The 27,963-nt window shown below is 43.7% G+C and overlaps 4 protein-coding genes and 2 non-coding genes across 6 annotated transcripts; 1 reads left to right on the forward strand and 5 right to left on the reverse strand.

The window, feature by feature from the left end:
• Positions 1-6,470: 6,470 nt before the first annotated feature.
• LOC124173490 lies at positions 6,471-6,589 on the reverse strand. The gene has a single exon (XR_006868579.1). It is a non-coding gene; the product is annotated as a 5S ribosomal RNA (ribosomal RNA).
• Positions 6,590-16,653: 10,064 nt separating this feature from the next.
• On the reverse strand, positions 16,654-16,772 carry LOC124173485. The gene has a single exon (XR_006868575.1). It is a non-coding gene; the product is annotated as a 5S ribosomal RNA (ribosomal RNA).
• Positions 16,773-17,673: 901 nt separating this feature from the next.
• Positions 17,674-18,108, reverse strand: LOC124173473 (histone H2B). The gene has a single exon (XM_046552934.1). It carries the CDS (start codon positions 18,083-18,085, stop codon positions 17,714-17,716), a length of 372 nt encoding a protein of 123 aa, XP_046408890.1. The 5' UTR covers positions 18,086-18,108; the 3' UTR covers positions 17,674-17,713.
• Positions 18,109-24,308: 6,200 nt separating this feature from the next.
• On the reverse strand, positions 24,309-24,817 carry LOC124173474 (histone H4). Its single transcript, XM_046552935.1, has one exon. It carries the CDS (start codon positions 24,693-24,695, stop codon positions 24,384-24,386), a length of 312 nt encoding a protein of 103 aa, XP_046408891.1. The 5' UTR covers positions 24,696-24,817; the 3' UTR covers positions 24,309-24,383.
• A 55-nt stretch (positions 24,818-24,872) lies between these two features.
• Positions 24,873-25,356, forward strand: LOC124173470 (histone H3). Its single transcript, XM_046552932.1, has one exon. It carries the CDS (start codon positions 24,887-24,889, stop codon positions 25,295-25,297), a length of 411 nt encoding a protein of 136 aa, XP_046408888.1. The 5' UTR covers positions 24,873-24,886; the 3' UTR covers positions 25,298-25,356.
• Positions 25,357-26,137: 781 nt separating this feature from the next.
• On the reverse strand, positions 26,138-26,931 carry LOC124173481 (late histone H1-like). Its single transcript, XM_046552941.1, has one exon. The coding sequence runs from the start codon at positions 26,929-26,931 to the stop codon at positions 26,209-26,211; it is 723 nt and encodes a 240-aa protein (XP_046408897.1). The 3' UTR covers positions 26,138-26,208.
• Positions 26,932-27,963: the final 1,032 nt, after the last annotated feature.

The following is a 27,963-nucleotide window of genomic DNA, read 5'->3' on the forward strand; positions in this document are numbered from 1 at the left end:
CGGCTCCGACGTCGGCGTCCGATCTCGACGCGCGAGGCGACAGTCCCGGCCGCGCGCGGGCGGCCCGCCGTCGGCGACCGGAACGTCGCGGGCGCCGCGGCGCCCGAGCGAAATACGGCATGTCACCGGCGCGCCTTCCGACCCGATAATTAAAGTGTCGCCGTGGCGTCGCGGGTTCGCGTGGTCGATCGGCGACCTGCCTCGCCGTTTCTCTGAACCTTCCTGCGTGTGCCGGCACGCCGGCGCCGGTCTGGACGGCGCCCCGCGGACGGAGAACGATGGTCGGAAGATGTGCCTGTCGGACGGATCGGCGTCGTGTCGCGACGACTCGATCCGCGGTTGTGCATTCGTCTGTTGCACTTTTCGATCCGAGTTTGCGGCGATTTCGATCGACGATCGAGACGCCACTTCGGCGTCGCCGAAACGCGACTGTTTCCCTCGATCTCGCCTTTTCGCGACGCCGAAATCACTCTTTCCGCGTGCGACTGCGATCGTTCGCGCTGCCGCGAACCCGCGATCCCCGGGAGAAGCGGACGAATGTCCATAATTTTTGTTCTCGTGCCGTTATTCCGCAAACGGCGGCACTCGATTATCGTTTCCCCTTTCCGGCGGGGGCTGAATGTCGCGAGAGTATTCCGATTGCGCCGCGAGTCGTGATATTCGAAGGAAATGGAATGACTCCGTTTGACGCTCCTACGGTTTTCGGTTCGCCCCGTTCGTTTCACTCCGTGCGCTTTCTGTGCCTATTCTGGGGGGGAATGTGGTGAATTTGATTCCTGGGCAGGGATTGCGAAAGGTTGGTGAAAAAAAAATTACGCCTCGACGGGAGGGATTGTCGAGTGAGGCTGGCTTTTCCATACTCGAGTCGCAGGATATTTCTGGTCTAGCGTGCGATTCTGGAAATTGATGACTGCGATTTTCTGTGTGTGAGAAGGCTGATTTTGAATGACTTTTGTGAAAATGAATTACCGTTCCCTACAACATTGTGACGACGTAGCGCGTTACACGTATTACTTAAATTACCACACGCCACTTCGGGATTGGAAATGATGTGTCTTTCCCGCAGGAACGTGTATTCGTGAATGCGGACGTGCAAGGGAAAAGATGTACCCTTCACATCGCCGATCGATAACTTTCCCTTTTTAGTTTTTCGTACATTGTTCTGTGGATTAATTCCACTCTCTACGGTAACGTCCAAGTTTTAAACCTAACTTTGCTATTTCCTGAAACGTGGTATTTGTTGTTTCGGCATTCTTACAATTACCTCTTTTGGCAAATCAATTTTCCTTTGACTTACTTCGTTCGTCAATATTTCCGATGCATTTCACTGTCTGATTGCGGAATTACGAAGGAAAAGAGCGAGTACGACTTCGGAGTTATTCCTTTCGAACTTCACATATCCCTATTGCAATGCATGAAGTGACAATCTGCATGTTATGACGAAATGTCACACGCCTACGACGAATACATCGTGCGCTGTCGCAGTAGCCACGTATGTGGCATTAACGTAGCTATTATTCTGTCGAACTTTGTCTCCAAATAATTAATTGTCATTTTTCTGCACGTTTTAAAACGTGCCTCGTGAAAATCCGACCGGAAGTGTGGTTTCCACGCTCACTTGTTGAGTTTAAACGGACACTTTGCAATGTGACGGGCACAGAGCATGGAACATTGTTGAAATTTTCAATTCCGTCGCACTGAAGGTCCACGATAATGTTTGTTTCAATTTATGTTAACGTTCTAAAACGTCTCCCGTCCAAATCCCTCTGTAATTATTGCTTTTTATGAATAATTTGGAGTATGGCATTGGAAATTTGTTTTTGTCAGCAACGGATTACAATATATTTCTTAAACCATGGAATCAGTCGCACTGACACTAGTCACGAATAATTGCCTTAATTTCCTTGTCGTTTTAAAACCGGTCCCATCAAAATTCACTGGTTTTTACTGTTCCTATGACATAACGTTGATATTGAAAAATCAGCATTTGCTGTCAGACACATAATATGGGATATTTTTCAAAGTATTCATTCTGTGGCTACGGAACTCCGCTATAATGTTCTTTTTGAATACACCTAAGTTTTGAAACGTCTCCCGTCCAAATCCCACGGTAATTATGGTTTTTAGAAATAATTTTGAGTATGAAAATGGAAATTTGATTAACTCATTAGCGACTGTAACACATTTTTAAAACTATTTACTCCGTTGCACTGACACTTGTCACGAATATTTGTCTTAATTTTCTTGTCGTTTTAAAACCGGTCCCATCAAAATCCACTGGTTTTTACTGTTCATATGACATAATGCTGATATTGAAAATTCAGTCTTCGCTTACTTTCAACCCAAAAAATGGCGTATTTTGAAAGTATTCATTCAGAGACTATGATACTCCTCAATAATGTTTGTTTTCACTTTAAGAACGTTTTAAAATGTCTCCCATCAAAATCCCTCGGTAATTATGGTTTTTATGAATAATTTTGAGTATGACACATTTAATGTCATTATGTCATACACACATTGTAACATATTAATTCAACCATTGATTCAATCGCACTGACACTCGTCACCGACAATTGCCTTATCTCTCCTATTGTTTTAAAACTTGTCCCACCAAAATCCGCTGGTTTTCACTGTCTATAGGACATAATGTTGTTATTCAATATTTAGCCTCTGCAATATTTCAGTCACTTCAACCGGAATATTTTTTAAACTAATTACTCTAACGCTACGAAACTCGACACTAACGTATGTTTTACTATTGTTAACGTTTTAAAACGCATCCCGTCAAAATCCCTCGGTAATTATGGTTTTTATGAATAATTTTCAGTATGACACATTTAATGTCATTATGTCATACACACATTGTAACATATTAATTCAACCATTGATTCAATCGCACTGACACTCGTCACCGACAATTGCCTTATCTCTCCTATTGTTTTAAAACTTGTCCCACCAAAATCCGCTGGTTTTCACTGTCTATAGGACATAATGTTGTTTTTCAATATTTAGCCTCTGCAATATTTCAGTCACTTCAACCGGAATATTTTTTAAACTAATTACTCTAACGCTACGAAACTCGACACTAACGTATGTTTTACTATTGTTCACGTTTTAAAACGCATCCCGTCAAAATCCCTCGGTTATTATGGTTTTTATGAATAATTTTGAGTGTGACACATTTAATGTCATTTTGTCATACACACATTTTAACATATTAATTCAACCATTAATTCAATCGCACTGACACTCGTCACCGACAATTGCCTTATTTCTCCTATTGTTTTAAAACTTGTCCCACCGAAATCCGCTGGTTTTCACTGTTTATAGGACATAATATTGTTATTCATTATTTAGCCTCTGCAATATTTCAGTCACTACAACTGGAATATTTTTTAAACTAATTACTCTAACGCTACGAAACTCGACACTAACGTATGTTTTACTATTGTTAACGTTTTAAAACGCATCCCGTCAAAATCCCTCGGTAATTATGGTTTTTATGAATAATTTTGAGTATGACACATTTAATGTCATTATGTCATACACACATTGTAACATATTAATTAAACCATTGATTCAATCGCACTGACACTCGTCACCGACAATTGCCTTATCTCTCCTATTGTTTTAAAACTTGTCCCACCAAAATCCGCTGGTTTTCACTGTCTATAGGACATAATGTTGTTATTCAATATTTAGCCTCTGCAATATTTCAGTCACTTCAACCGGAATATTTTTTAAACTAATTATTCTAACGCTACGAAACTCGACTCTAACGTATGTTTTACTATTGATAACGTTTTAAAACGTATCCCGTCAAAATCCCTCGGTAATTATGGTTTTTATGAATAATTTTGAGTGTGACACATTTAATGTCATTTTGTCATACACACATTGTAACATATTAATTCAACCATTGATTCAATCGCACTGACACTCGTCACCGACAATTGCCTTATTTCTCCTATTGTTTTAAAACTTGTCCCACCGAAATCCGCTGGTTTTCACTGTTTATAGGACATAATGTTGTTATTCATTATTTAGCCTCTGCAATATTTCAGTCACTTCAACCGGAATATTTTTTAAACTAATTACTCTAACGCTACAAAACTCGACACTAACGTATGTTTTACTATTGTTAACGTTTTAAAACGCATCCCGTCAAAATCCCTCGGTAATTATGGTTTTTATGAATAATTTTGAGTATGACACATTTAATGTCATTATGTCATACACACATTGTAACATATTAATTCAACCATTGATTCAATCGCACTGACACTCGTCACCGACAATTGCCTTATCTCTCCTATTGTTTTAAAACTTGTCCCACCAGAATCCGCTGGTTTTCACTGTCTATAGGACATAATGTTGTTATTCAATATTTAGCCTCTGCAATATTTCAGTCACTTCAACCGGAATATTTTTTAAACTAATTACTCTAACGCTACGAAACTCGACACTAATGTATGTTTTACTATTGTTAACGTTTTAGAACGCATCCCGTCAGAATCCCTCGGTAATTATGGTTTTTATGAATAATTTTGAATATCACAATTGGAATTTCATTTACTCAGCCACACAAATGTCTGCCGTTCCCTTATCAAAACTATGTTCTTTCACGGATTAACACCAGTTCACTTTTAAAACGAAGGAAGAGTTAATGCACGTATTCCTGACGAGTTTCATTGCACGACTCATTACAATTTCATTTATATCACATATTATGTAATCTCCAAGCCCTGATGCCACAACTGCACATATCAACATTCCCCCAATCATCATTCTATTCCCAAACTATCGCCATGGACTAACGCTTCCATTGATACACTTCCTAAAACGCATACTCCAGTCAAGTTTTACAATTTCCGAACATCAAATAGCAATGTTATTCTGCATAATGCCCCGACAATTAAGACTTGTTTTCAAATTGCAAACTTCACCTATCATGATATCTCTCCTTGGGTATCGATTTCCATCACATACCTTTTCAAATGCTAAGAAAGGTAAACCACTTATTCCTGACCAGTTTAATTGCATAAAACAAACTAATTTCCATAATGACACAGTTTGTGTACTCTCGAAGCGTTGACAACATAACAGCTCATTCCAACATTTAACCATGAAAATTATATTTCCCTAACGACGCCCAGCCTTTAACTAATAACATGATCAGTAATTTATGGAAAGAATTAATGTATGAATTCACTGCATTACGCCCCACATTTCCCTATCGTTTGCCTTTCTTATCAGCAAACTCCTACACATCGGCCAACTTCAGCCTGAACAAACAAATGATGTATTGGTTGTATTTGCAATGCAACGACATAATTACCACATTCACATGAAAGTATGCACTACCAATTTCTTCGCGTTAACACATTTTCTCAGTCACACGCAATAACGGATTTATTTTCCGAATTTTTCCTCTGTCGCCTTCCAACACTTCACTTTGCGCCGCCTTTCTTCTACCATACATTTCACAAACACGGGGACAACATCGACACGGGGACTTCACTTGCACATTAGGGAACACTTGTCACAGTGTTTGCGACGAGTACCACTTCCACATTGCGTTTTAATACCTACAATTTTTACTCAAATTCCGTGAGGTTCTTGCGTGATGCAAGAATCCTAGCCGATAGTTCCGCAACTGCCACTAGGGCGCACCACCTCCCGAGACACGGTTCCGTGAAACGGCAGGCGATGAGTCCAGCATACGATACAATGTATTATACCATCCGAGAATGCCACGTTTAACCAAGAAATGTAACTAATTCCACGTCAATGAGTGCTGCGCTGTCATTACCCGTACGCCTGTGTTGTTGATTCTCGTCTTGCCTCGTTGCCAAGGTAATGGCGTATTGTTGATCGAGCATCGAAATTTCGTGCTTTCGCGAAAACGTACCGTGGGATGGTTAGGGAGATGTACCGTTGAACATCGATGGTATGATAACAATCTTCAAACCTTATCTTTTCTGAAAATGACCGTTATTAATTACTTGGGTAGTTTAAACTATTTTTAATAATTCAATGAAAAACCCTCTGCACGCCATCTCCCAATGGACACCGGGAAGCGGAAGCCGATTTCCATGCCTTTAGAGTATGTAATCCCGCTGTGATAACCGAGGATCGAAGGAAAATGTCGCGTGGCATGCAAATTAAAATTATTCCCAAACCTATTTCTCTCATTCACCACATATCGGAGTCAACGAAACTCTCGCATTAGGGAATAAATTCCGAGGAAGTGATTGCAGTAATGACTGAAAATGGATTTTTCCCAAAGCCTTTCCTCTCCAACGCTACGTTAATGTCACTCTTGAAACACGCGAATAAAATATGTAGAAAATATTTCACATAGTGACCTTTCTTTCTCAAAAGAAATTTTCGCGGCATATTCCGGCTCTGCATTGCTCGCGGTAGGTGATTGAAAATATTTTTTTAAACAAGTTCAAGAATAAAAGTAATGCCAACAGCACCCGGTATTCCCAGGCGGTCACCCGTCCAAGTACTATCCGGGCCCTACGTAGTTTAACTTCGGTGATCGAACGAGAACCGGTGAATTGTACGTGGTATGGCCGTTGGCGAGTACATGACCGAATCCTCAAAAAGTTATCATGACTTGAGAATCGAAGGAAGATCTGGTTTCTTCGCGGTTGTATCTGCTTTTGTTTCTGTTGAATAGTTACCATTTCCAGACAACAGTCCCTTGATGCTTAAGCAATTCTCAATTCCGTTATATCTTTTGGTCCATCTTTGAAAATGTGTTTATGAAAAATGTCTTTCGTAACGGTGTGCTTTTTGGTGTAATGGCGATTCGTTTCAGCTTTAATCCATTGTTAAATGTCGCCTGTTGTTGTTTCGACTGTTTAATGATCGATGTAACGCAAGGGATGCATTTACTTCTTCAAAGAAATTTTCTGGCAAAAGAGGATTATGTAATGCGTAACGAGGGAATTAATTTGAGAAAGATAATTCTTGTCGTTCCAATTTCTTCATCAACATTTTCCGGACTTGACGGTGTTATGCTCTTTGTTGGTTAAGCAACGTGTAAAAAATCGTTTTCACCATTCTTGGAACATAATGTTTAAACCCTACATTCATACATTTTTCTTTATGTCATTTATCTATCTCCCAATGCCAACACACTGCCACGGAGACAGGAATTCGTGGTTATACTCCAAGTTATATTACGGATTGGAAGTTGTTATCCTTCCTCGCTTATCGTGCTTCACTCTTTTTCCCAATTGCGATTATGAGGTGGCATTACTGCCCCTGTGATGCGAACCGATTTCGTAACATTTACGTGGAGGAATGACGAACGATACTGCGCCCCTTCAAAAACTCTGTCCGTTGGCAGGGAGCCGACCTCGATTCAAAGTTCTCCCCTACCGACAGTTGCTTACGTCACACGCTGCCGCTTCTCGGTCGGGGAGACGTACCTTCCCCCACCACCATTTCCGACCGTGGGAACAAGAGTCCCCTTCATGTTCCCATACAGGCGGGCGACTGGCATTTGCTTTCGTGAAACGTATGCCCGACGGAAATATTTCCAACCCTAAAATTTCACTTGCGCTATGGAAATACTTCATTGGACGTGTACACCGATCATTGATTGATAAATTCCTCGACATGACTATTGCGTGAAAGTAATGAAAGTGTACTGTTGACGAGGGAACGTTATACATTGAGCGTTTTTTTTTTCAAGTATTACACGTTATCTCGAAGCCTTGCAAAACCCTACTTCCATTAATGGCAGTCGATTACCTTTCCACATTTTTAATGGTGCTATGCCATGAAAGTATGTGTTGCTGTCATTGGAGTGATTATCCTCGCGTGCAAGTCTTTCGATACGGCAGGTATTGAATGATGCCATGAATAGAAAACACTTACTCACTTTTTACGTCGACGGGAAACAAACGAAGGAGGCCATTGCGTCTTTTGAAAAATTCGCCCCTTGGAACTTCTTTTTTTCTTCCCGGCGTCCCCTGCCCCACTCGCTGCGTTTAGGTTCGTGGTGGGGGAACCCGTCCCCCACCACCCGGATCCAAGCGTGGGAACTACCCCACACACGGGTTCCCAGGAAAGTTGTCTTCGTTGACCCAAGAATTTCCCCACCCCCGGATTCTTTCCACGTGGCGGAACCTCGCACGAAGAGACAGTGCGTTACAAAAAATTTGTGGACGAATAAAACTTTGAAACGGTATGGAGGGAAATGTTTATAACTGACTGCACGAAATGGATTACGTCGCACTGGTTTTTTCTGAAACAGTCTTCATTAATGAATTAGAGAATGAGGGATACAAATACATCTTCCAATAAGGACGCTGAATAATCCGATTCGCCAAGTAATACTTTCCAACTGCAACGAAAGAAAATGCTCGTGACGAGGGAGCATAATTTTAGACGATTCCGGCATTTAACGCGACTCCGGTGTATATGGAAAAGGTGTTTGCGATATTCCGTGTCCACCACGGCTAAAAATTTATTTCAAAGTCACGGGGGACTGCATTGGGAATGATGCATCACATTTTAGAATTTTCTTTCATTCCCGTGATTTAATGAAGGGGAAAATAGGCGCTCTGGGATTTTCTCACCCGCGCGGTTACCCGAAGGAATGTTTCTTATTTCAGTAGCCGCCTTTCCGTCGGCCGATGTGCGCAGAGAAAGTCTGTGAATCGCCGGGAGAAGCACGCCGCACCATCTAGCGGCGGCGGCGGAACCATACTCGGACAGTTCACAGCCAAGTGCGAAATAGGCGACCAGCTAGTTATTAGTTAATTTATGGTATATTAATACGAGACTTAGTCATTCACTAGTAACCGAAGAAGGGGAGAATATCAATAACATTCTCGCTTTTTCTGCATTTCCCTTGCAAACCATTCCTAATTAACATGCTGAAGTAACACAATGGCAAGAATGGTTTCCAATGCAGTGCACGAAAAAAAATTATGTTAGAATTATGGAGTTATGACTAAATTTATCAAAGTTTTCGGTTCACGAGGGACATCAAAATATTCGGTAGAAATCAGCAAACGATTTGGATAAAGTGTATGAAATTGGATTGCTATTTGTCAACTTACAGGCCACAGAATTTTTTTTCCCGTGTCTTATATGTCTTCGGGAGGCAATTTATATTAAGCAGACAACATTCCCCTATTATTCATGGTTAAATAAAAAACACAGTACTATTCCACAACCTTATATTTTTGCAGTCTACTAGTTTCAACGTTACAACGTCATTATCAAGACTAACTTTTAAAGTAATGTTAGTCTTGATAATGACGTTGTAACGTTGAAACTAGTAGACTGCAAAAATATAAGGTTGTGGAATAGTACTGTGTTTTTTATTTAACCATGAATATCTCATCGTTCCACCAAGTAACGCCTAAATCTGTTGATTATATTCCCCTATTAATAAAAATTAGCAGTAGTTGCAAGAAGTGGCATTTTTGATAAGCGAATTCCATGATTTTCCACCGTTGGTTGCTATGTTACGTCGCACGTAATGTTGAAAGAATTAGCGACGCAAAGTTTCCATTATTTGCTGTACTCGCGTTACGTCTTGCATTGAAATGTTTATGTGTAGCAAACAGCCAACAGGAAACCAAATTACTTCGTTACTAAGGGTAACTATATCGTTCAGCGCTCAAGCGAAACTGCTCAATGTCACGAAAAGCTTTCCAAATAATTAAGTTATGATTTGAAAATCATTGTGGAAGAGACGAGTGTGTTCATTAACATATTTCACAAGGCAGACGGCACGGATATTTATTGCTACGGATTAACTCGTTCCGTGCGTTTTAATAGAATGTAGAGAAATGTGGATTGCCTATTCATAAGATATTAATTAATCGGTTCCCTCCCTTTACTGACTAAATGTACGGCTATACTCCGAAACTCTGCGAACTCCTCTCGTGTACTGCGAATATGTACAACTATGGGAGTTCCGTTTAAGGATAAGTCGTTGACAATGGCAGACAGTAACGATATTACTTATTGATAAGAGGAAGGATATTTGACGTATGTAGGGTGCAATCGAGGAAGGAAAGTAGACCTGGCTAATCACGAGACATAATTTATTCGGATAAGGAAATTCTTCGATCGCTCGCGAAATAATGTAATTTCCGCTTCACTCCAATGGCTGGAGAACGATTGTCATTAACCGTGGCATGCAAAAATGTAGTAAGAACTTACGGTACCGTTAGGGAATATGTAAAATTGAATCGTGGACAACTGCGAGCAGCAACTCGGACACGAAACATTTTCAGAGTAGGAAGGAACGGTAACTAACAATTAAATCGCTCACTGCATTCGTCGCGGAATCAATATGCTAATGAAATGGTCCGGTATTCACGGCTTATGAATGAATCACTTCTAATCACCTATGGTATAACCGAGCCGAGTTCTTTCCCCGCTTATCCGTGTTATCGCGTTTTCTCTTTCCGTACTGCGATCGTGAACCCACTCTTGTCATAAGGACACTGCGCGATGTGTCATCGAGAGCACACACAATGCCATGCGATGGTAAAGTTCCTCGTCTCGCGACGAGCACCTACGGCCGAGATGTTCTCTGCCTCGCGGCCCCCTGCCCTGCACCCGCGATGCCGAGAATCGTCAGCCGCACGGAGTGTATTCCTGCCTTGAGTCGAAGCGGTCCGCTCCCTTCGATCGCCGAAATGAAATGGAAATCGCGGGCGGAGGAAAGACACCGCTTGACAGTCGTCACTTCACTGGCAGATGATCATTTACGAGGCGGTCGTGTTCCGATCATGTACATTTAAACGATACTGTGTTTGATGAATGGATTATTTACAGATATTCCGTGCTTCGCGTCGTTGGAATACAGTGTGGTGTTTCATTGTTGTAAATGACAACATTTGTTTTCCGCATTTCACGACAATTGACCGCGGATGAGTCGATAAATCATTCATCATGGCTAGCGTTCACATATTTGCGACGAGTCGCAATCCGGGAAAGAAATCCCACCGAGAGACGATATTTCAAATTCCGCTCTGGACGTCCACGGCGAGCGACTGCGAAAAGGCCCCCTGCGCCATCTATTGGCGGAATCTGAATTACTACTTGATCACTCTTGCAGCGGTAGCTGTCGTGAGAAGACGACGCGAATAATTATTAACAGTTATAATTAGTCCATGTTTATCAGCGGTTACTCACATAACGCCGGTTATGTAGTGTTCTTTGTGACGCACAGCAAACGCGAGGAAATGAGTGAAAGTGTCTGTGTCGAAGGATGTATAGGAAAAGTGAGTGAAGTGCACGAGAATCAATAGTGTGATGACAACAGCGATTCTGATAGCCGTGCAGGTGAATACTGTGATCCACAACCAGCGAGCCGAGTAAGTACGCTATTACTTATTTAAACACTTTTCACGCTCGTATTCGTCGACTGTGTTGTTCCTTGCGTTTCTCTTTTGTGTGGAAAAGTAAACTGTGTAGTGATTAATTCACTGTTTGACGATGATGACGGTTGATTGATCCCAACGTGTAATTGTGTATCCTAAGAAAACCGAAATTATTCGTGGCGTCCTTAATTGTTACGAGTTGAGTGAATCGCGGCTTAATTTAAAATTGTTTGCCTTTCTTTGTTCCAAGAAGTTGATGGTTTTCCCTTGCACTTTGTATCTTAGGCACTGTGCACTGTTTGAAATGTTGACGAAAGAGTGGAAGGAAGAATATTTTTCGCTAATGTTTTCCTTAGCAACGGATTGCTGGTTTCACATTAGTGAATACGGAATAATTAAATGGAAGTGTTTAGCGTGTTATATCGTCGTCCTTAAATTTGCATGAGTGAAGTGATGTTAATTGCCAGATCTTGATTAGTAATACGTGTCAATGCTAAGTCTAGTAAGTGCAATGAAAGAACAATTAACGATGTTGACGATTACACGTCCCATTCCTACCGTCAGGCGTCTTTGGTTATTCTTAACGTTCCTTTCGTGGGAATGTAATTCCTTTTGTGCTATTTCATTTTCTCTTGGCAGCGGAATAACGTAAATAATTAGGGCAGGGATATTATAACGTAAATAATTAGGGCAGTTTTATGGTAAGCTGTGATAACTTAACATGTGATTTTAAAAGCGAACTGTTAGCATAACGGAGCCCAAGGAATGTTATCGGACGTAGTAGAGGAATTACTTTTCAAACGTCAAAGGCAAACTCACAAACATTTCCCAGATTGTACTGCCTCTTTCAGTAATTCCTGATTGCTACATCATTTTCTTCGCCATACGAATGTTAACAGTGACATCCGTACTTGATATATTGGTTTAAAATCGCTTGGAAATCGTCGAAAACCACGTAAGACTCTGCATCATGAGGTACGTTTTGGTGGATATTTTGAGGTACAAGAGTACTCTATATTCCAATTATGCAAATGTTCACCACATTGCGCTTGAATCTTGGCTTAATTTACGAAATTATATGCGACTTTAAGGCGGGGATTTGGTCGTTCGACGTGCCATTGTTGTGGAGAACATTAATAGTTCACGACAATTGACAATCGATGGTTCATTAGGTATGGCAAGGATTCGCATATTGCCGCTGCGTTGCGAATAATTATCCCAATTGCTTTCCCACGCGCGATTCCTAATTCCCAACAGCGATGCGCGCAGTGGACTGCTGGAGGTTCCCCCCGCACCATCTAGCGGCCGAATCTGTATTACCACTCGATCGCTCTTGCTGCGGCAGCTGCAGTGAGAAGACGTCGCGAGTAACTAATATCAGTGATAATTGTATAATGTTTATCAGCTGTAACTGACATAACGCCGGTTCTGTAGTGTTCTTTGTGACGCTTGGCAATCGTGAGGAAAGGATTGAAAGTGTCTGTGTCGCTGGATGCATAGGAAAAGTTAGTGAAATGAACGGGAATGAAGTGTGTTGACAACAGCGATTGTGATCTACAGCCGAAGAGCCGAGTAAGTACGCTGTTACTTATTTTTCCACTTTTTACATTCATAATCGTTGTCTGTGTTATTCCTTGGCTTTCTCTTTTGTGTAGAAAAGTGAACTGTGATGTGATTAATACACTGTTTGACGATGATGACGGTTGATTGATCCCAGCGTTTAATTGTGCATCTTAAGAAAACAGAAATTAGTCGTGGCGTCCTTAATTGTTACAAGTTGAGTGAATCGTGGCATAATTTAAAAGTGTTTGCCTTTGAATGTGCTAAGACGTTGATGGTTTTCCCTTGCACTTTGTATCTTAGGCACTGTGCACTGTTTGAAATGTTGACGAAGGAGTTGAAGGAAGAATATTTTTCGCGAATTCCTTAGCAACGGATTGTTTGGTGTCACAAGATTTATTACGGAATATTTTAATGGAAGTGTTTGCGGTGTTACATCGTGGTCGTATACTCTGTATGTGTGAAGTTATGTACATTGGCAGATCCGGATTAATAATAAGTGTAATGCTATGTATTTGGACTGCTGTTATGAAAGCAGTCAGCGATATGGAATAGTGCACACCGCATTTCCACTGTCAGCCGGCGTTGATTATTGTTAACGTTCCTTTCGTCCGAATATAATTCCTTGTGTGATATTTCATAACGTCTTGGCAGCGGAACTACTAAATTATTTGGAGCAACGATAACATTTTATGGTAATGCTGTGTTAAGTTGACATGTGACTTGAAAAGCGTAGTGTTACCATCACGGAGGCCAAAAGAATTTTATCGGATATGGAAAACAAAATTTATTACGGAATATTTTAATGGAAGTGTTTGCGGTGTTACATCGTGGTCGTATACTCTGTATGTGTGAAGTTATGTACATTGGCGGATCCGGATTAATAATAAGTGTAATGCTATGTATTTGGACTGCTGTTATGAAAGCAGTCAGCGATATCGAATAGTGCACACCGCATTTCCACTGTCAGCCGGCGTTGATTATTGTTAACGTTCCTTTCGTCCGAATATAATTCCTTGTGTGATATTTCATAACTTCTTGGCAGCGGAACTACTAAATTATTTGGAGCAACGATAACATTTTATGGTAATGCTGTGTTAAGTTAACATGTGACTTGAAAAGCGTAGTATTAGCATCACGGAGGCCAAAAGAATTTTATCGGATATAGAAAAGGAATTGATTGTAAAACGTAAAATCAGAAACGTTTCCTCAGACTCGTGAAATTGGAGACCAGCAAAACGCCATTGTCATATGATTGAATGAAGACTATTTTAAGTCCTCGACACTCATTTTCGCACACCGCATGTGTTATGATTTCCGGGAATATTGTAAACTGTGCTCTTTCAATGCGTTACTGATTGTTGCGAGGTAACCGTGGGGGCTCGAAAGTTAAATAGCTTTCGCCATGAGTGATAATTACTCGATTTCATTACATCAAACTTTTTTATCGCTGTTCTTTCCTGGGAAAGGGAATGATATATGTGATTGTTGACGTTCTAATTATCCTTAGCAACCGGGTGTTTGCTGGTTTCATTGCTGTTGTTTTCAATTGTTTCAACAAGTACGAACGCTGAAGTTGTTGCACCGATTTGCGTGTGGGAAGTGTTCCCCTACATTTAGCTTGCATTGAAATATTCTGCTTGTTGCGAATTAAGTGTCGATAGTAAGTATCGTACGTAGGCGTTTTGTTGTCTTTGATAGGCCGTCGAAATTGTGCTTCGTAGGACGTCGTGCGTTTGATGAGTAACTGTTACAATAAATCTGTAATGGAATTGATGTAATGAATAGTTCACGAAACAACTCCGCGATTAATATATTTCTCGAATGCATCTGCAAGCTTTGTCCGTTTAACCGATTGCAAGCGTGCCATTACAACGTAAATGAGACATAATGAAAGAAAGAAATTGCGTCCTTCATGTTCCGGGAGCACAATTTTATCCATCGCATGACACGCAAGTTCGGACGACAGCATTTTGTTTTGCTTTTCTCCAGGCTCGACACCCCCGATACCGGCTGCCTAGTCAGTGTGCGTGTCGAGACTTGCAGGAACTCAAATCGTATGGGAGTCGAAGTGGTCCGCTAGTTTTGAACGCGAAAATAAAATGCGATACGCCGAGCGACGCTCGGTGGTCGGCAGTTAATAGCATTGCCCGGATTTAATTTCCTTCAGTCAAAATTAACATTCACCAACGATGAGAAATGTGCAGGTTTACAATGATGTGTTCATAGATTGAATTTATAAGTGGTTTTACGTGCGAAACGGACGCAAGCTTTGCGTCTTCGGACGAAAAGGCTATGTGCCATTGCTGTCATTAATAGTAATTGTTCGAGACAGTCAAGATCCGAGGACTCGACAGCGTATGCATTGGCATTGTTGACCTCGGTCGTAAACAATAGCCCGGGTGCGCTGTCCCTCGGGGGATCGAACGTTCAAACTTGTGTTTGCACGCGCCCGGCGAGGCAGGCACCGGACTGCGGAGTGGCCTCCCTCGCACCATCTAGCGGCAGCGCGTGTTACTTTTTGAGCACTCACGATGCAATACTTGTCCCGGGATGCGGATGACGAGATTAATTATTACATTGTTGCAAGTTTGTCAGTGACACCTGACATTACGTCGTTTGTATCTTCCACCTTTTGACGCTACACACGTGTAAGAAAAGGAATGATGAATGATCAATAGCCGATCCGGTTAATGAAGGGAATCGCACGTAGCAGGGTTTTAATTATTACGCTATGAATTAATTTTCGTTTCCAGAAAATCTAAAAGGAGAATACTAATCGTTGAAAGCATTTCACAAATTGACCTTCGTCTTCTTTTTTTAAAGAATTTTTCTCGGCATTCTCTGGCAATGCATAGCTCGTGGTAGCTGAGTTAAAATATTTTTTTAAGTTTAATAGTTGCCAGTTTCCCGCAGTAGTTGGATGTGCTTTAGTGTCTCTCAATTCCGTTATTTCATGTACTCGATATTTCAAAATGTGTTTCTGAAAAATGTCTGTAGCAACGGTGTGCTTGTTACTGTAATGGCGATTTCTTTCAGCTCCCATCGCTTAGTGAATGTCGCCTGTTGTTGTGTCAACTGTTTCATGATCGAAATTATTTTGGGTATGCATTTAATTTTAAAAATGGATTCGCTGGAAATGGAGCATTATGGAATGCAGACAGGAAATGCAGTTCTCTCAAGGAATAATTTCGAGAAGTATATTGTTCGGCGTTACATTACTTTATTTAAATTTTCCGGGCTTGACTGTTTTAAGCGCGGTTTCTCTACGAATGACATAACGAATGTATCAACCTAGGAACAGAAATATATTATCCAAGAGTGGTGAATAAAAAAGTTATATCGATCGTTCGTGGAACAATATAATTTTCGCTGTAATCACGGACGTTTCCTTCATGAGATGTCATTTACTATACTCACGGAATTTACTCGAGCGAAATGATTTTTTTCAGTATGTACGATGTAAGTAACTTACGTGTAGAATACGGAAGGAATGGTATGGGCCTAAGAAATGGCATGGACTGCACAAAGGCAGCGTTCTGCGCGATAAGGAAAAGTTAATTGGGAAAACTGAAGTGGCGTGTTTCAATCGTTTCACTTGAAGGAAGTGGGAGTACTGCCATTTCACGTGAAAGAAAATGCAATGCACATCCTTCAACGCATGCATGTGGTGAATAACTTGTAATTAGTTCTCATAAGGATAGGGGAAAAAAATAAAAAGTGATACCAACAGCACCCGGTGTTCCCAGGCGGTCACCCATCCAAGTACTATCCGGGCCCGACGTTGCTTAACTTCGGTGATCGGACGAGAACCGGTGTATTCAACGTGGTATGGCCGTTGGCGAAGATATGTATGGCTTTTGAAGAATGTTATACTCATTCGGTGATTAGATTCGATAGTTCACTATCTGACTTTGTAACAATTTGGAGTTAAATGTCATACAGGAATGAAATTGAGCATCAACGGCGCATAAAAAATTTCCATTTCAAAAGTATCAGTTTCGGAAATGGATCTGTAAGAGTTAGTTTTCATAAATGTTGCGGAAAGGAAGACAGCTGAAGCGCGGACCTCCCGTGACAAAGTAGAGGCTTTCGAAGATGGATTACAATGGGCTGCCAACGTGGAATATGGAGTGAACTGAAAATGATGGAATAACGGACAAACGGTTTGACGTAAGAGAAACTGTCCCACCAGTTTTCTGAGTAACAAAGTGCCTTTCGTTGTCATAACAAGGAAATAACATTAACGATCGTCTCGTGCGGCTGCAAGTAGACAAAATGTGTACGCACTGGAAGGATTGTCATGCAACGAGGAACTGTGGAGACGTTACGGAGGACTTTACATATAGCGACAGTAGAAATTCATGTACGCGATAGAGGGAAAGGAGAAACATCTGCCATGAAGATAAGGAAAGAGAAAATAATGTTGCATAAATTATTAATTTGTGGGAACATTGTATCTGTTACGCTCGTGGAAAAACGATTTTTGAACTTGAACATTTGAGAGAGCCCGGAGACACCGTCACACTTCGCTTTCACAATGCGACGGCAACAATCACAGACTGTTGGAATGAAATAACTGATGAATGATCAACAATCTGTTGCTATGGCAACCAAGGATTAATCATAAAAATTAGGACCTTCTGAGCACTGAAAATGAGATATGGACTACCGTTGTGAATTTTAAAGTGGAACTTCGTTTTTGTCGTTGAAGTAAGCAATGGAAACATCACACTGAATGATGTAGGGCCCTAAAAAGGGCCGTTGGGGCGCTACCAAGTAATTTACTTGGAGCTGGTGTACTTGGTCACAGCCTTGGTGCCCTCAGACACGGCGTGCTTGGCCAGTTCACCGGGGAGCAGGAGCCTGACGGCGGTCTGCACCTCCCTGGAGGTGATGGTGGAGCGCTTGTTGTAGTGAGCGAGACGGGAAGCCTCGGCGGCGATCCTCTCGAAGATGTCGTTGACGAAGGAGTTCATGATGTTCATGGCCTTGGAGGAGATACCGGTGTCAGGGTGGACCTGCTTCAACACCTTGTAGATGTAGATTGCGTAGCTCTCCTTCCTCCTGCGCTTCTTCTTCTTGTCTCCCTTGGAGATGTTCTTCTGGGCCTTGCCGGCCTTCTTGGCAGCCTTTCCGCTAGTCTTGGGTGGCATGTTGGTATCAACGTTGCGTAGCAGCGAGATGTATCTGAAAGACAGCACTAAGTGGCCGCGCCGTAGGCGCGTTTCGGAACTGTTCCGGTGAGCCTAAGCTCACCCCAACCAGTCAGTTTACAAAAGATTATACTAAATGGCGTAAGTGTTCTGTTGCTAGTGTCGTGTTGTGTTTGCGAGAACGAGAAACTTACAACTAATACATGGATTGATTAAACAAAAAAGATTTGTTACAAGTAATACAGCATGTGGAGTAACATTTGAATATAATTGGTTACAGGATGAGATTAACAATTAACGATGAACATTCTATTTTGTGCTTATAGTTTTTTTCATTCTTTTTTTTATTAATGTTTTTTTTTTTTGTTTTTTATATATCTCTTTTTTATCTTTTTTATTTTTTAGTCATAGAATTTATATCTTAAATTCTCTTTTATTATTTTTTTAATATGCATTTTAGTTAAGGTTTTTTTTTTTTTTTTTACATTATCATTTTTTTTTTTAAAAAAAAAGCATATTCGTTTATTATTTTTTTTAAATGCTTTTTTCTTTTATCATAATACATTTTTTTTAAATGATAAGCACTTTTTTTTTCGTGAATGTCAGTTATACAACAATGACTAAGGCCTAACTTAGAACTAGAAGAAGGAAAAGACATAGTAAAGACTCATAGAAGAGTGACTTGGAGAGGCAGTGTATGTGTCGTTGGGATGCTTGGATCATAGTCCCAGATGTGTTCGAGAAGAGTATTATTGGTGCCCTTTAGCCTGGATTTGAAATTTTGCGTTAACTGTGAGATGAACTCGTTCATTGTGGGGAGGTTGTGTGCTTTCCGTACATCAGACATGGTTACCAACCGGGAGATTTTAAGGAGATGTCTTATTGATTTGTTTTGGAATATTTCCAGTTTCTGACGGATCGTCCTGTTCTTCGCGAAGATTTCACAAGCAAAAAGCACCACCGGTCGGACTATTGATTTATAGATACGGATCTGAGCGCTGTGGGAGAGAGCATTGGAGGGAGTGGAGAGACAAGAAATGGCTTGTCTGACGGCAATTGCTTTACCGGTGCAATATTTAAGGTGGGGAACGTAACTTAGTCTGCTGTCCAAGAGAATGCCGAGGAATTTGTGCGTGTTAGCTCTAGGTATTGCCTGTTTGTTGAAGTGTGGAGATGAGGTTGTGTTAAATTTTTGTCGGAAAGAGAAATGGACGTGGGTGCTTTTGGCGGCGTTGATCTGAATTTTCCAATCAAGCGTCCATTTATGAAGGCGTTTCAGATGGATATTAATTTTGTGAACATTGACGTCGCCCTTACGGGAAGTGGCCGCGATAGCGGTGTCATCAGCATACATATGAATGGATGTTTTCGGAGTTGATGGCATGTCGTTGACAAACAGAGTGAAGAGGAGAGGACTCAGCAATGAGCCCTGCGGAACGCCTGCTTCCATGGGCCTTAGTGAGGACAAAGTTTGCCCTTCGGCGACTCGGAATTGTCTGTTGTTGAGGTATGAGATTAAGAAGAGGATGTCGGAGGGAGGGAAATTGAGGAGATGCAGTTTGTAGATTAGGCCTTTGTGCCATACACGGTCGAAGGCTCGTGCTACATCAAGGAAGACAGCGTCGGTAGAATATTTTCTGTTAAAGGAGTGGCTGATTTTCTCCACCAGGCGGAGAATTTGATGGATGGCGGACATTTTCCTCCGGAATCCAAGCTGTTCCGGGCGAATAATATTATTGGAAGTAGAGAAGGATTCGAGGCGGGAAAGAATGATTGATTCAAAGACTTTGGAGAGGTTGGACAGAAGTGAAATGGGACGGGAGTTTCCTGGAATTTTCGGGTCTTTGCCCGGTTTGGGAATGAGGATAATTTTAGCTTGCTTCCATTTGCTGGGAAAATAGGGAAGGGAATAAGCTGAATTGAAGAGGTCGGAGAGAAGAGAGTTGAATTTAGGTATTCTGCTGGCAAATTTGAGTTGAAAGTTAGAAATTTGGTCAAGACCGGGGGCTTTTTTCGAAGGAAGAGCTGATAGAATTTTGCAAACGGAAGATGGAGAACAGATGGGGAAGTAATTGGGAGGAGCAGGAAGGTTGTTGAAGAATCTATTAATTTCTCTATCTTTGGGGGAAGAGGAGGTGTCAAAAGCCATGACTTTTTGTAGGTGGTCAGCTTGGATTTCTACTTTTCTGTTAGGATCAAAAATAAGACCGGAGTCTGTGGACAATGGAGGATGAAAAATTTTTTGTTTGTTTTTTAGCGCTCTAATAGTCCGCCAGATGGGGCAGGTGTTGGGGTCGTGAATATTCTCAGGATTGTTTTCGAACGTTAGTCTACCGACATGTTCTTCCCATTGATGTTGGCTAATTTTTTGTATTTCTTTTTTGACAGAATTTGCCAGTTTATTGTAGTTAGATTTGTCCGCCTTGTCATGAGAGTTTTGCCAGATTCGGCGGGCGGTATTGCGTTGTTTGATTAGTGAAACAAGAAATGCAGGGAATCTGCGAGCATATTTAATTCTGGACGGGAAGGATTTCGTGGCTCTCTCCTTAGCTGAGATGAGAGCCGTGGTGATTGCATCGGATTGGGTTTCTATGGAATCAGGAGAAGGTATGTTAATGAAAGGGATATTATCTATTGATTTTTCCAGAATTGATGTGAATTTTTCCCAGTCGGTAACAGCAATAGTGCGTGGAGGACAGCGGTTTGCGGAGAGAGGAATGGAAAAATGAAGAGGAAGGTGGTCGGAGGTAAAAGAGTAGATTACAGAAGGAGTGAAGTAGAAGGGAAGATTGAATGATAATCCGAAATCAATAACGTCACATGAACGTGGTGCGTAGTGAGTGGGTTGAAGAGGAGCTAGGATAGAAAAGTTTTTGTTCCGGATGAAGGAGTAAAGTAGTTTTCCGTCAGGGTTTGCACTATTGCTGTTCCAACTGGGATGTTTGCAGTTCCAGTCGCCGAAGAACAGGCCATTAGGGTAGATGTTGAACAGGCGCTCCAGAGAGTCAATGCTGAACCTTTGAGAGAGAAGGTGGTATACAGAGAAAATGTTTATGGGACCGGCGTTGGTGTGTATGGCAATACCTAGAGCTTCGAAAGTGTCTGGGTGCGGGGAGTTTAAGAGGGAATGGGAGAGGTTTTTGCGGACCAATACTGCTACTCCTCCTCCCCTTGTGATGCGGTCCAGTCTGTAAACGTGAAAGTGTTCATTGTTTAAGGATTGTTGTGGTGAAAGATGTGTTTCCTGTAATAAAATGATGTCTATGTTGTTGTCTATGCTATATTGGAAGAGTTCTTGTTTTTTAGCCAATATACCATTGCAATTCCAAGAGATTACGTTAAGCGTAGATCTATTGGTGTATGAGTTCATGGTTCGGTTTGGAGGAGCAACAGTTGGTTAAGGAGAAAGGCTTTCTTTTCGTTGACGGAGGTGAGAGCGGAGAGGTTGGAGGATATGCCGGAGAACCAGGACAAGAGATTCTGATTTTCGGCGGAAGAGGGAGTGAGGGAAGGATTGGTATCGGTCTGTGGTTGAAGGGAAGGGAAGCCGGTTGTAAGCGCATCTGAAAAGGACCTGGTAAGTGGAAGAGGTTGTGGTGCCGGGGTAGGTTGGGAGGCAGAGCGACGAGCAAGCATCGCGGCTTTGGCTGCTTTGATTTTGGGGCAGCCGCGGTAGCTAGCTGTGTGAGGTTCTCCGCAGTTGGCGCAGGTTGGCTGAGCGCCTTCAGGCTTGGTGCACTCTGAGTGTGAGTGGTCTTGACCGCATTTTACGCATTTGGGCTGTAGAGAGCAGTGATTTTTAGTGTGACCGATGCCTTGGCAGCGGTAGCATTGGACAGGAATGGCAGGTTTTTTGTAATCTGAGATTTTAACTGATAAGCCGGCAAGGAAATGAACGTTGTGAAAAGCTTGAATATTAATGGAAGGGTCTGCTGTGACATGGCAAACTCTAGTAGGATATGGAGATACTGAGGTGGTTCCCAGACGACTTTGAGCCACGGAGGGCCTGGTTGAGGTTATTCTGCGGACAGACATGACTGGAAAACCTTGTTGTTTTAGTTCAGCAAGAACCTGTTCTGTGTCTACTGAGGGAAGGATGCCACGGAGAGCAAATTCTCTGCGACGATTCTCAGGCAGCTGGTAAGTTCTAAAGGGAATATTTAAGTTGGTAAGGATTGATTTTACTGACGTGAAATCGTTCACTGAATGACATTTTATTATTGCCGAGGTGGTGTTTGTGGCGTGGGAAATCGGAGGCGTTGAACAGGCTTTCAGAAGTTTGGGATATAATTCAGTCCATTTGGACGTGTCCGCTACGTAGATAGGCGGAATTTTAACTTTTTTTTCTGGAGAAACTGGAATGGAATTTGATTGAGAGTCGTTGGAGGGGGGATTGTTTGAAACGGAAATGGAAGCGGAAACGGCTTCGTCGACATTTGAGGAAAGAAGTTGATACCTGTTAGTAATTGCTATCGGAATATTTGCCGGAGAGTTCTGTTGTTTTTTCTGAATTTTGCTCCGGGTGACAGCAGGGGAAATGGCATTGGAATTATCCAGGCTATTACAAGGGGCGTTCGTAACCTGCGACTGACTGGTAGGGGTAGCTGAAGTTGATGGTTCTGAATTGGCTGATTTGTTTGGGATGACTGACTTTATTATGGCTTGATTTGCCTTGCGAGATTTAGTTCCGGAATTGAATTGGGTGGTTGAGTGCGCATGGGTGACTGGGCACGGCGCTGGCGTCTTCGAAGTAGTTTTGGCAGGCGCTGCTACATTGGCGGAGGACTTCTGGATGGCTGCCGTGCCTTTCCCATCTGCGATCTGCTGGAGTTTGGTAATGGTCCCCTTAAGGACCGCGGCGGCCTCAGTCCCATACAAAGCTGACAGTCGTTGGATGTCCGCGATGAGACCAACCGTCCCGTTGACATCCGGCGCCGCCGACTCCGGCAGGGAATCGGCGACGACGGTTTTGGCCGCCATTGCGGCCTTGACGTTGAAGGGAGGGCAGGAGGGGGGCCTAATTCCCTGACGTGGGGACCCGGCCGTTTCCCCCGGGCGGTGCTATGAGCGATACTAGCGGCTCAGAATGCCCGGGGTAGCGGCCGAGAACGACCGGGGATGGTCACCTTGTGCAAGGGGGCGACACCCGGAGGTGAGAACCGCAGTGGCCGAGCTTGAAATTAGGAACAAACTCGGCCAGCCGTCACCATCGCCCAGGGTGGTGTCTTGCCCAACATCCAGGCCGTGCTTCTGCCCAAGAAGACCGAGAAGAAGGCTTAAGCGATCTCTTTCTTGGAAGAGAATAAAAAATGGTCCTTTTTAGGACCGCAAACCATCAAGGTCTGTCAGTCTTACGACTATGTCAAAAATTTGTATACTTCCCAAAATACGCACGAAAAATAGTCTAGAAATTACTTTCCATTTGTCATGTAGGTGAATCGAGTTGTCAAGTAGTAATGCTTGTAGATAATTATAATACATTTAATAATATTGACGGGTGAAGTGTAATGAAGGGAAGAAATTGTTGATCTAGTATAGCTTCGCTGTGAAAAAGTAAAACAGTGGAAATGATATGCAATGCAACGAAAACGTAGCGCTACTATGTAGAAATTTGAAAACATTGTGGCAGCTGTCCGTTTCTTAATTAATGATGCATAACAATGTGTCAAGGAACACATTTGAATGGATATCCAAAGTAGCAAAAAAGTCGCGATACTATGTAGCAAATTTAAAATATGTTGGCAGCAGTGCGTTTCTAAGTAACTGATAGGCGATGTCTAACAATATGTCACAATCACCGCATTCGGCCGAAGAATTGTTACAAAAGCGATGAAGGCATTTGGTCGTTGCTAAGTAACGCAACACACTATCAATAGACGACAATGGCAACGGCTTTTGCCGCTTGAAACTGCAACAATTAGTACTGGAAATGGAACACTGAGCGACCATTATTGTTGAAGTCGCTTAACTTGGATGGATAAAAAAAACACATTGATCGTCCCTCAGCAGTTTACTAAATGAACTTTCAGTATGGATGAACGTATTAGGTTTAATAGCATAATAACTTACTTAATTTTGTGATTAGTGACAAAATAAGTTGTATTCCATTGATGTTCTTTTATTTACACTCCATCATTACCTGATATTTCATTTGTTATCGTTGACATCACATTTCTGTGATTGCGACGTGTTTAAGCAATGGCAAATAATATCCTGCATGTTCTATGGTCCTGAAAAGGACCTTTGTTATTCGATGATGCAGCTGCCAGATGTAATGGGCTGCTGCCACGATGGAAATCTAACCACCGAATCCGTACAGGGTGCGTCCCTGGCGCTTGAGGGCGTACACGACGTCCATGGCGGTAACGGTCTTCCTCTTGGCGTGTTCGGTGTAGGTGACGGCGTCACGGATCACGTTCTCCAGGAACACCTTGAGGACACCGCGGGTCTCCTCGTAGATGAGTCCGGAGATACGCTTGACTCCTCCACGGCGGGCCAAACGGCGAATGGCTGGCTTGGTGATGCCCTGGATGTTGTCGCGAAGAACCTTGCGATGACGCTTGGCGCCTCCTTTCCCCAAGCCTTTTCCTCCCTTGCCACGTCCAGTCATGTTGCTGCTGTCTCGGTGAGAGAATCGTGGTTGCGCCACGTTCTGCTTTCTTTTTATAACGTCTTTCGACGGTCTCGCACTCTCAGCCAATCACATTTCGGCACATGTAAGAGTCTACACACTCATGCCAATATATTGGGTCGAGAAATCAATGAATGAGAGCCCAGGTTAGTTACTTTCCCGACAGGAAAATGGCACGTACCAAGCAGACAGCCCGTAAGTCGACCGGAGGCAAAGCCCCCAGGAAGCAGCTGGCCACCAAGGCCGCTCGCAAGAGCGCGCCGGCCACCGGTGGAGTGAAGAAGCCCCACAGGTATCGCCCAGGTACCGTGGCCCTCCGAGAGATCAGGAGATACCAGAAGAGCACCGAGCTTCTGATCCGCAAGCTGCCCTTCCAGCGCCTGGTCCGTGAGATCGCCCAGGACTTCAAGACCGACCTCCGCTTCCAGAGCTCCGCCGTCATGGCTTTGCAGGAGGCGTCCGAGGCCTACCTCGTGGGTCTTTTCGAGGACACCAACCTGTGCGCCATCCACGCCAAGCGCGTTACCATCATGCCAAAGGACATCCAGCTGGCACGCCGTATCCGCGGAGAGCGCGCTTAGATCGTCGTCGCTGTCGACTTCTTGTCGGCACAAAAACAAAAGTCCTTTTCAGGACTAGACGTCATACAGACGATTGTTTCCCATTGCTTACATCGACGAGAATGAAATAATATTTCATAAAGAAAATCTGAAAGAGAATGAAAAAATAATAAAGTTGTAATTAATGATAATTATAATTAACTAATGAAAAATAGTTGAAATGAATACTGGAAGATATGAATAAAACTTATGAAAAGATGTTTTTTTGCAGATGGAGTGCTTGGCATCCTGGTAGTTTCCTGACGGAAAATGCTATCTTTACAGAATGGCAATTTAAATTTCATAAGTAACGGAAATTACGAAGATCTATCAGAATAACAAAGTCAGGAGTACACTCAATCCTTTATCGAGTTACGACAATGTAGGCATCTCTCGAACTCAAAAAACGTCGTTAGGAGATGTTGCCATGCGCGACGATTGTTTTCAGCCAGCAGTATTGTCACGGAAAATACTAATGCAACAATGACATTCGCCAAGATTTCATTGTTTTCAACAATCGACCGTCTTGGTTGCAAATATGTGATACGCAAATACTTCATTCTTTTGAGCAATCAGGCTTTCTGCTGCAGCAGACGTCTCTTTCGAAACTTAGTTTCATAGGTAAATTTTTACTGCCAAAAAATTATCTGACAACCTTCAATGGAAGGTGCATTAATTTGACGTAAAATTAGCGGATTTGTAGAAGGAATATTGTCCATCTACTCATTTCCTTCAATGGGTAAGGTTTGAAACTTTACTGGGTAAGGTGAAGGAGTTTGGAATTTTGTTTTAAGCATGGAAAATAGTCATCTGTATGACTTGATGGCCCTTAAGAGGGCCTAAATTGAACTTCGCGTACATCGAAGTTCGGTGAACCTGCGAGGTTCGGTCGCTCACTTCTTCTTGGGGGCGGCGGCGGCCTTCTTTGCTGCCGCGGGCTTGGGCTTGGTGGGCGTCTTCTTGGGCTTGGGCGCCTTGGGCTTGGTGGGCGCCTTCTTCGCCTTCGATGGGGACTTTGCTGCCTTCGCCGCTGGCTTGGCTGCTGCGGGCTTCTTCTTGGGCTTGTCTGCTTTCTTTGCCTTCTTCGCGGGAGGCGCGGACTTGGAGCGCTCCTTGGGCGCGGACCGCTTGGTGGCAGCCTTCTCCTTCTTCGCGGGCTTGGGCTTCTTGGCCGCGGCGGTCTTCTTGGCTGCGGTCTTCTTCGCCTTGGCTGCAGCGGGTGCAGCCTTGTCCTTCAGCGTGGTGGAGCTCAGCTTGAAGGACCCCGACGCTCCCTTGCCCTTGGTCTGTACGAGTGTGCCGGAGGTGACGGCGGACTTGAGGTACTTCTTGATGAAGGGGGAGAGCTTCTCGGCGTCGACCTTGTAGGAGGCGGCGATGTACTTCTTGATGGCCTGGAGGGAGGAGCCGCCGCGTTCCTTGAGGCTCTTGACGGCGTTGTTGACCATCTCGGAGGTCGGTGGATGCGAGGGCTTTGCGCGGGCCTTCTTGGAGGCGGCGCCCTTGCTGGCCTTCTTGGATGCTGCGGATGCGGCGGGCAGGGGCTTGACGGCTGCGGTGCCGGACGGCTGGGCCGCCGGGGGCGCTGCTGCGGCTGCTGCGGTAGCGTCTGCCATGGTCTCGGACGAGAGGTATGAAAATTTCAAAATTTCGCGTTTCCCACCTTCGAGATATCGTACCATTTCGGAGCGCGTTCGCCGCTGTCGAACTTGTCGTCGGCGTTCTCCTTCGAATCTTTGTACTCGACTTCGTCTCGCACTTTATCGTTTCGGACGGCGCCGGCGGCTCCGACGTCGGCGTCCGATCTCGACGCGCGAGGCGACAGTCCCGGCCGCGCGCGGGCGGCCCGCCGTCGGCGACCGGAACGTCGCGGGCGCCGCGGCGCCCGAGCGAAATACGGCATGTCACCGGCGCGCCTTCCGACCCGATAATTAAAGTGTCGCCGTGGCGTCGCGGGTTCGCGTGGTCGATCGGCGACCTGCCTCGCCGTTTCTCTGAACCTTCCTGCGTGTGCCGGCACGCCGGCGCCGGTCTGGACGGCGCCCCGCGGACGGAGAACGATGGTCGGAAGATGTGCCTGTCGGACGGATCGGCGTCGTGTCGCGACGACTCGATCCGCGGTTGTGCATTCGTCTGTTGCACTTTTCGATCCGAGTTTGCGGCGATTTCGATCGACGATCGAGACGCCACTTCGGCGTCGCCGAAACGCGACTGTTTCCCTCGATCTCGCCTTTTCGCGACGCCGAAATCACTCTTTCCGCGTGCGACTGCGATCGTTCGCGCTGCCGCGAACCCGCGATCCCCGGGAGAAGCGGACGAATGTCCATAATTTTTGTTCTCGTGCCGTTATTCCGCAAACGGCGGCACTCGATTATCGTTTCCCCTTTCCGGCGGGGGCTGAATGTCGCGAGAGTATTCCGATTGCGCCGCGAGTCGTGATATTCGAAGGAAATGGAATGACTCCGTTTGACGCTCCTACGGTTTTCGGTTCGCCCCGTTCGTTTCACTCCGTGCGCTTTCTGTGCCTATTCTGGGGGGGAATGTGGTGAATTTGATTCCTGGGCAGGGATTGCGAAAGGTTGGTGAAAAAAAAATTACGCCTCGACGGGAGGGATTGTCGAGTGAGGCTGGCTTTTCCATACTCGAGT

This window comes from Ischnura elegans, unplaced genomic scaffold (assembly GCF_921293095.1).
Source record: "Ischnura elegans unplaced genomic scaffold, ioIscEleg1.1, whole genome shotgun sequence".
NCBI classification, from domain to species: domain Eukaryota; kingdom Metazoa; phylum Arthropoda; class Insecta; order Odonata; family Coenagrionidae; genus Ischnura; species Ischnura elegans.

Excerpts from the sequence above, each read along its gene's own strand:
- LOC124173473 (XM_046552934.1), bottom strand. The coding sequence starts at position 18,085 with ATGCCACCCAAGACTAGCGGAAAGGCTGCCAAGAAGGCCGGCAAGGCC.
- LOC124173474 (XM_046552935.1), bottom strand. The coding sequence starts at position 24,695 with ATGACTGGACGTGGCAAGGGAGGAAAAGGCTTGGGGAAAGGAGGCGCC.
- LOC124173470 (XM_046552932.1), top strand. The coding sequence starts at position 24,887 with ATGGCACGTACCAAGCAGACAGCCCGTAAGTCGACCGGAGGCAAAGCC.
- LOC124173481 (XM_046552941.1), bottom strand. The coding sequence starts at position 26,931 with ATGGCAGACGCTACCGCAGCAGCCGCAGCAGCGCCCCCGGCGGCCCAG.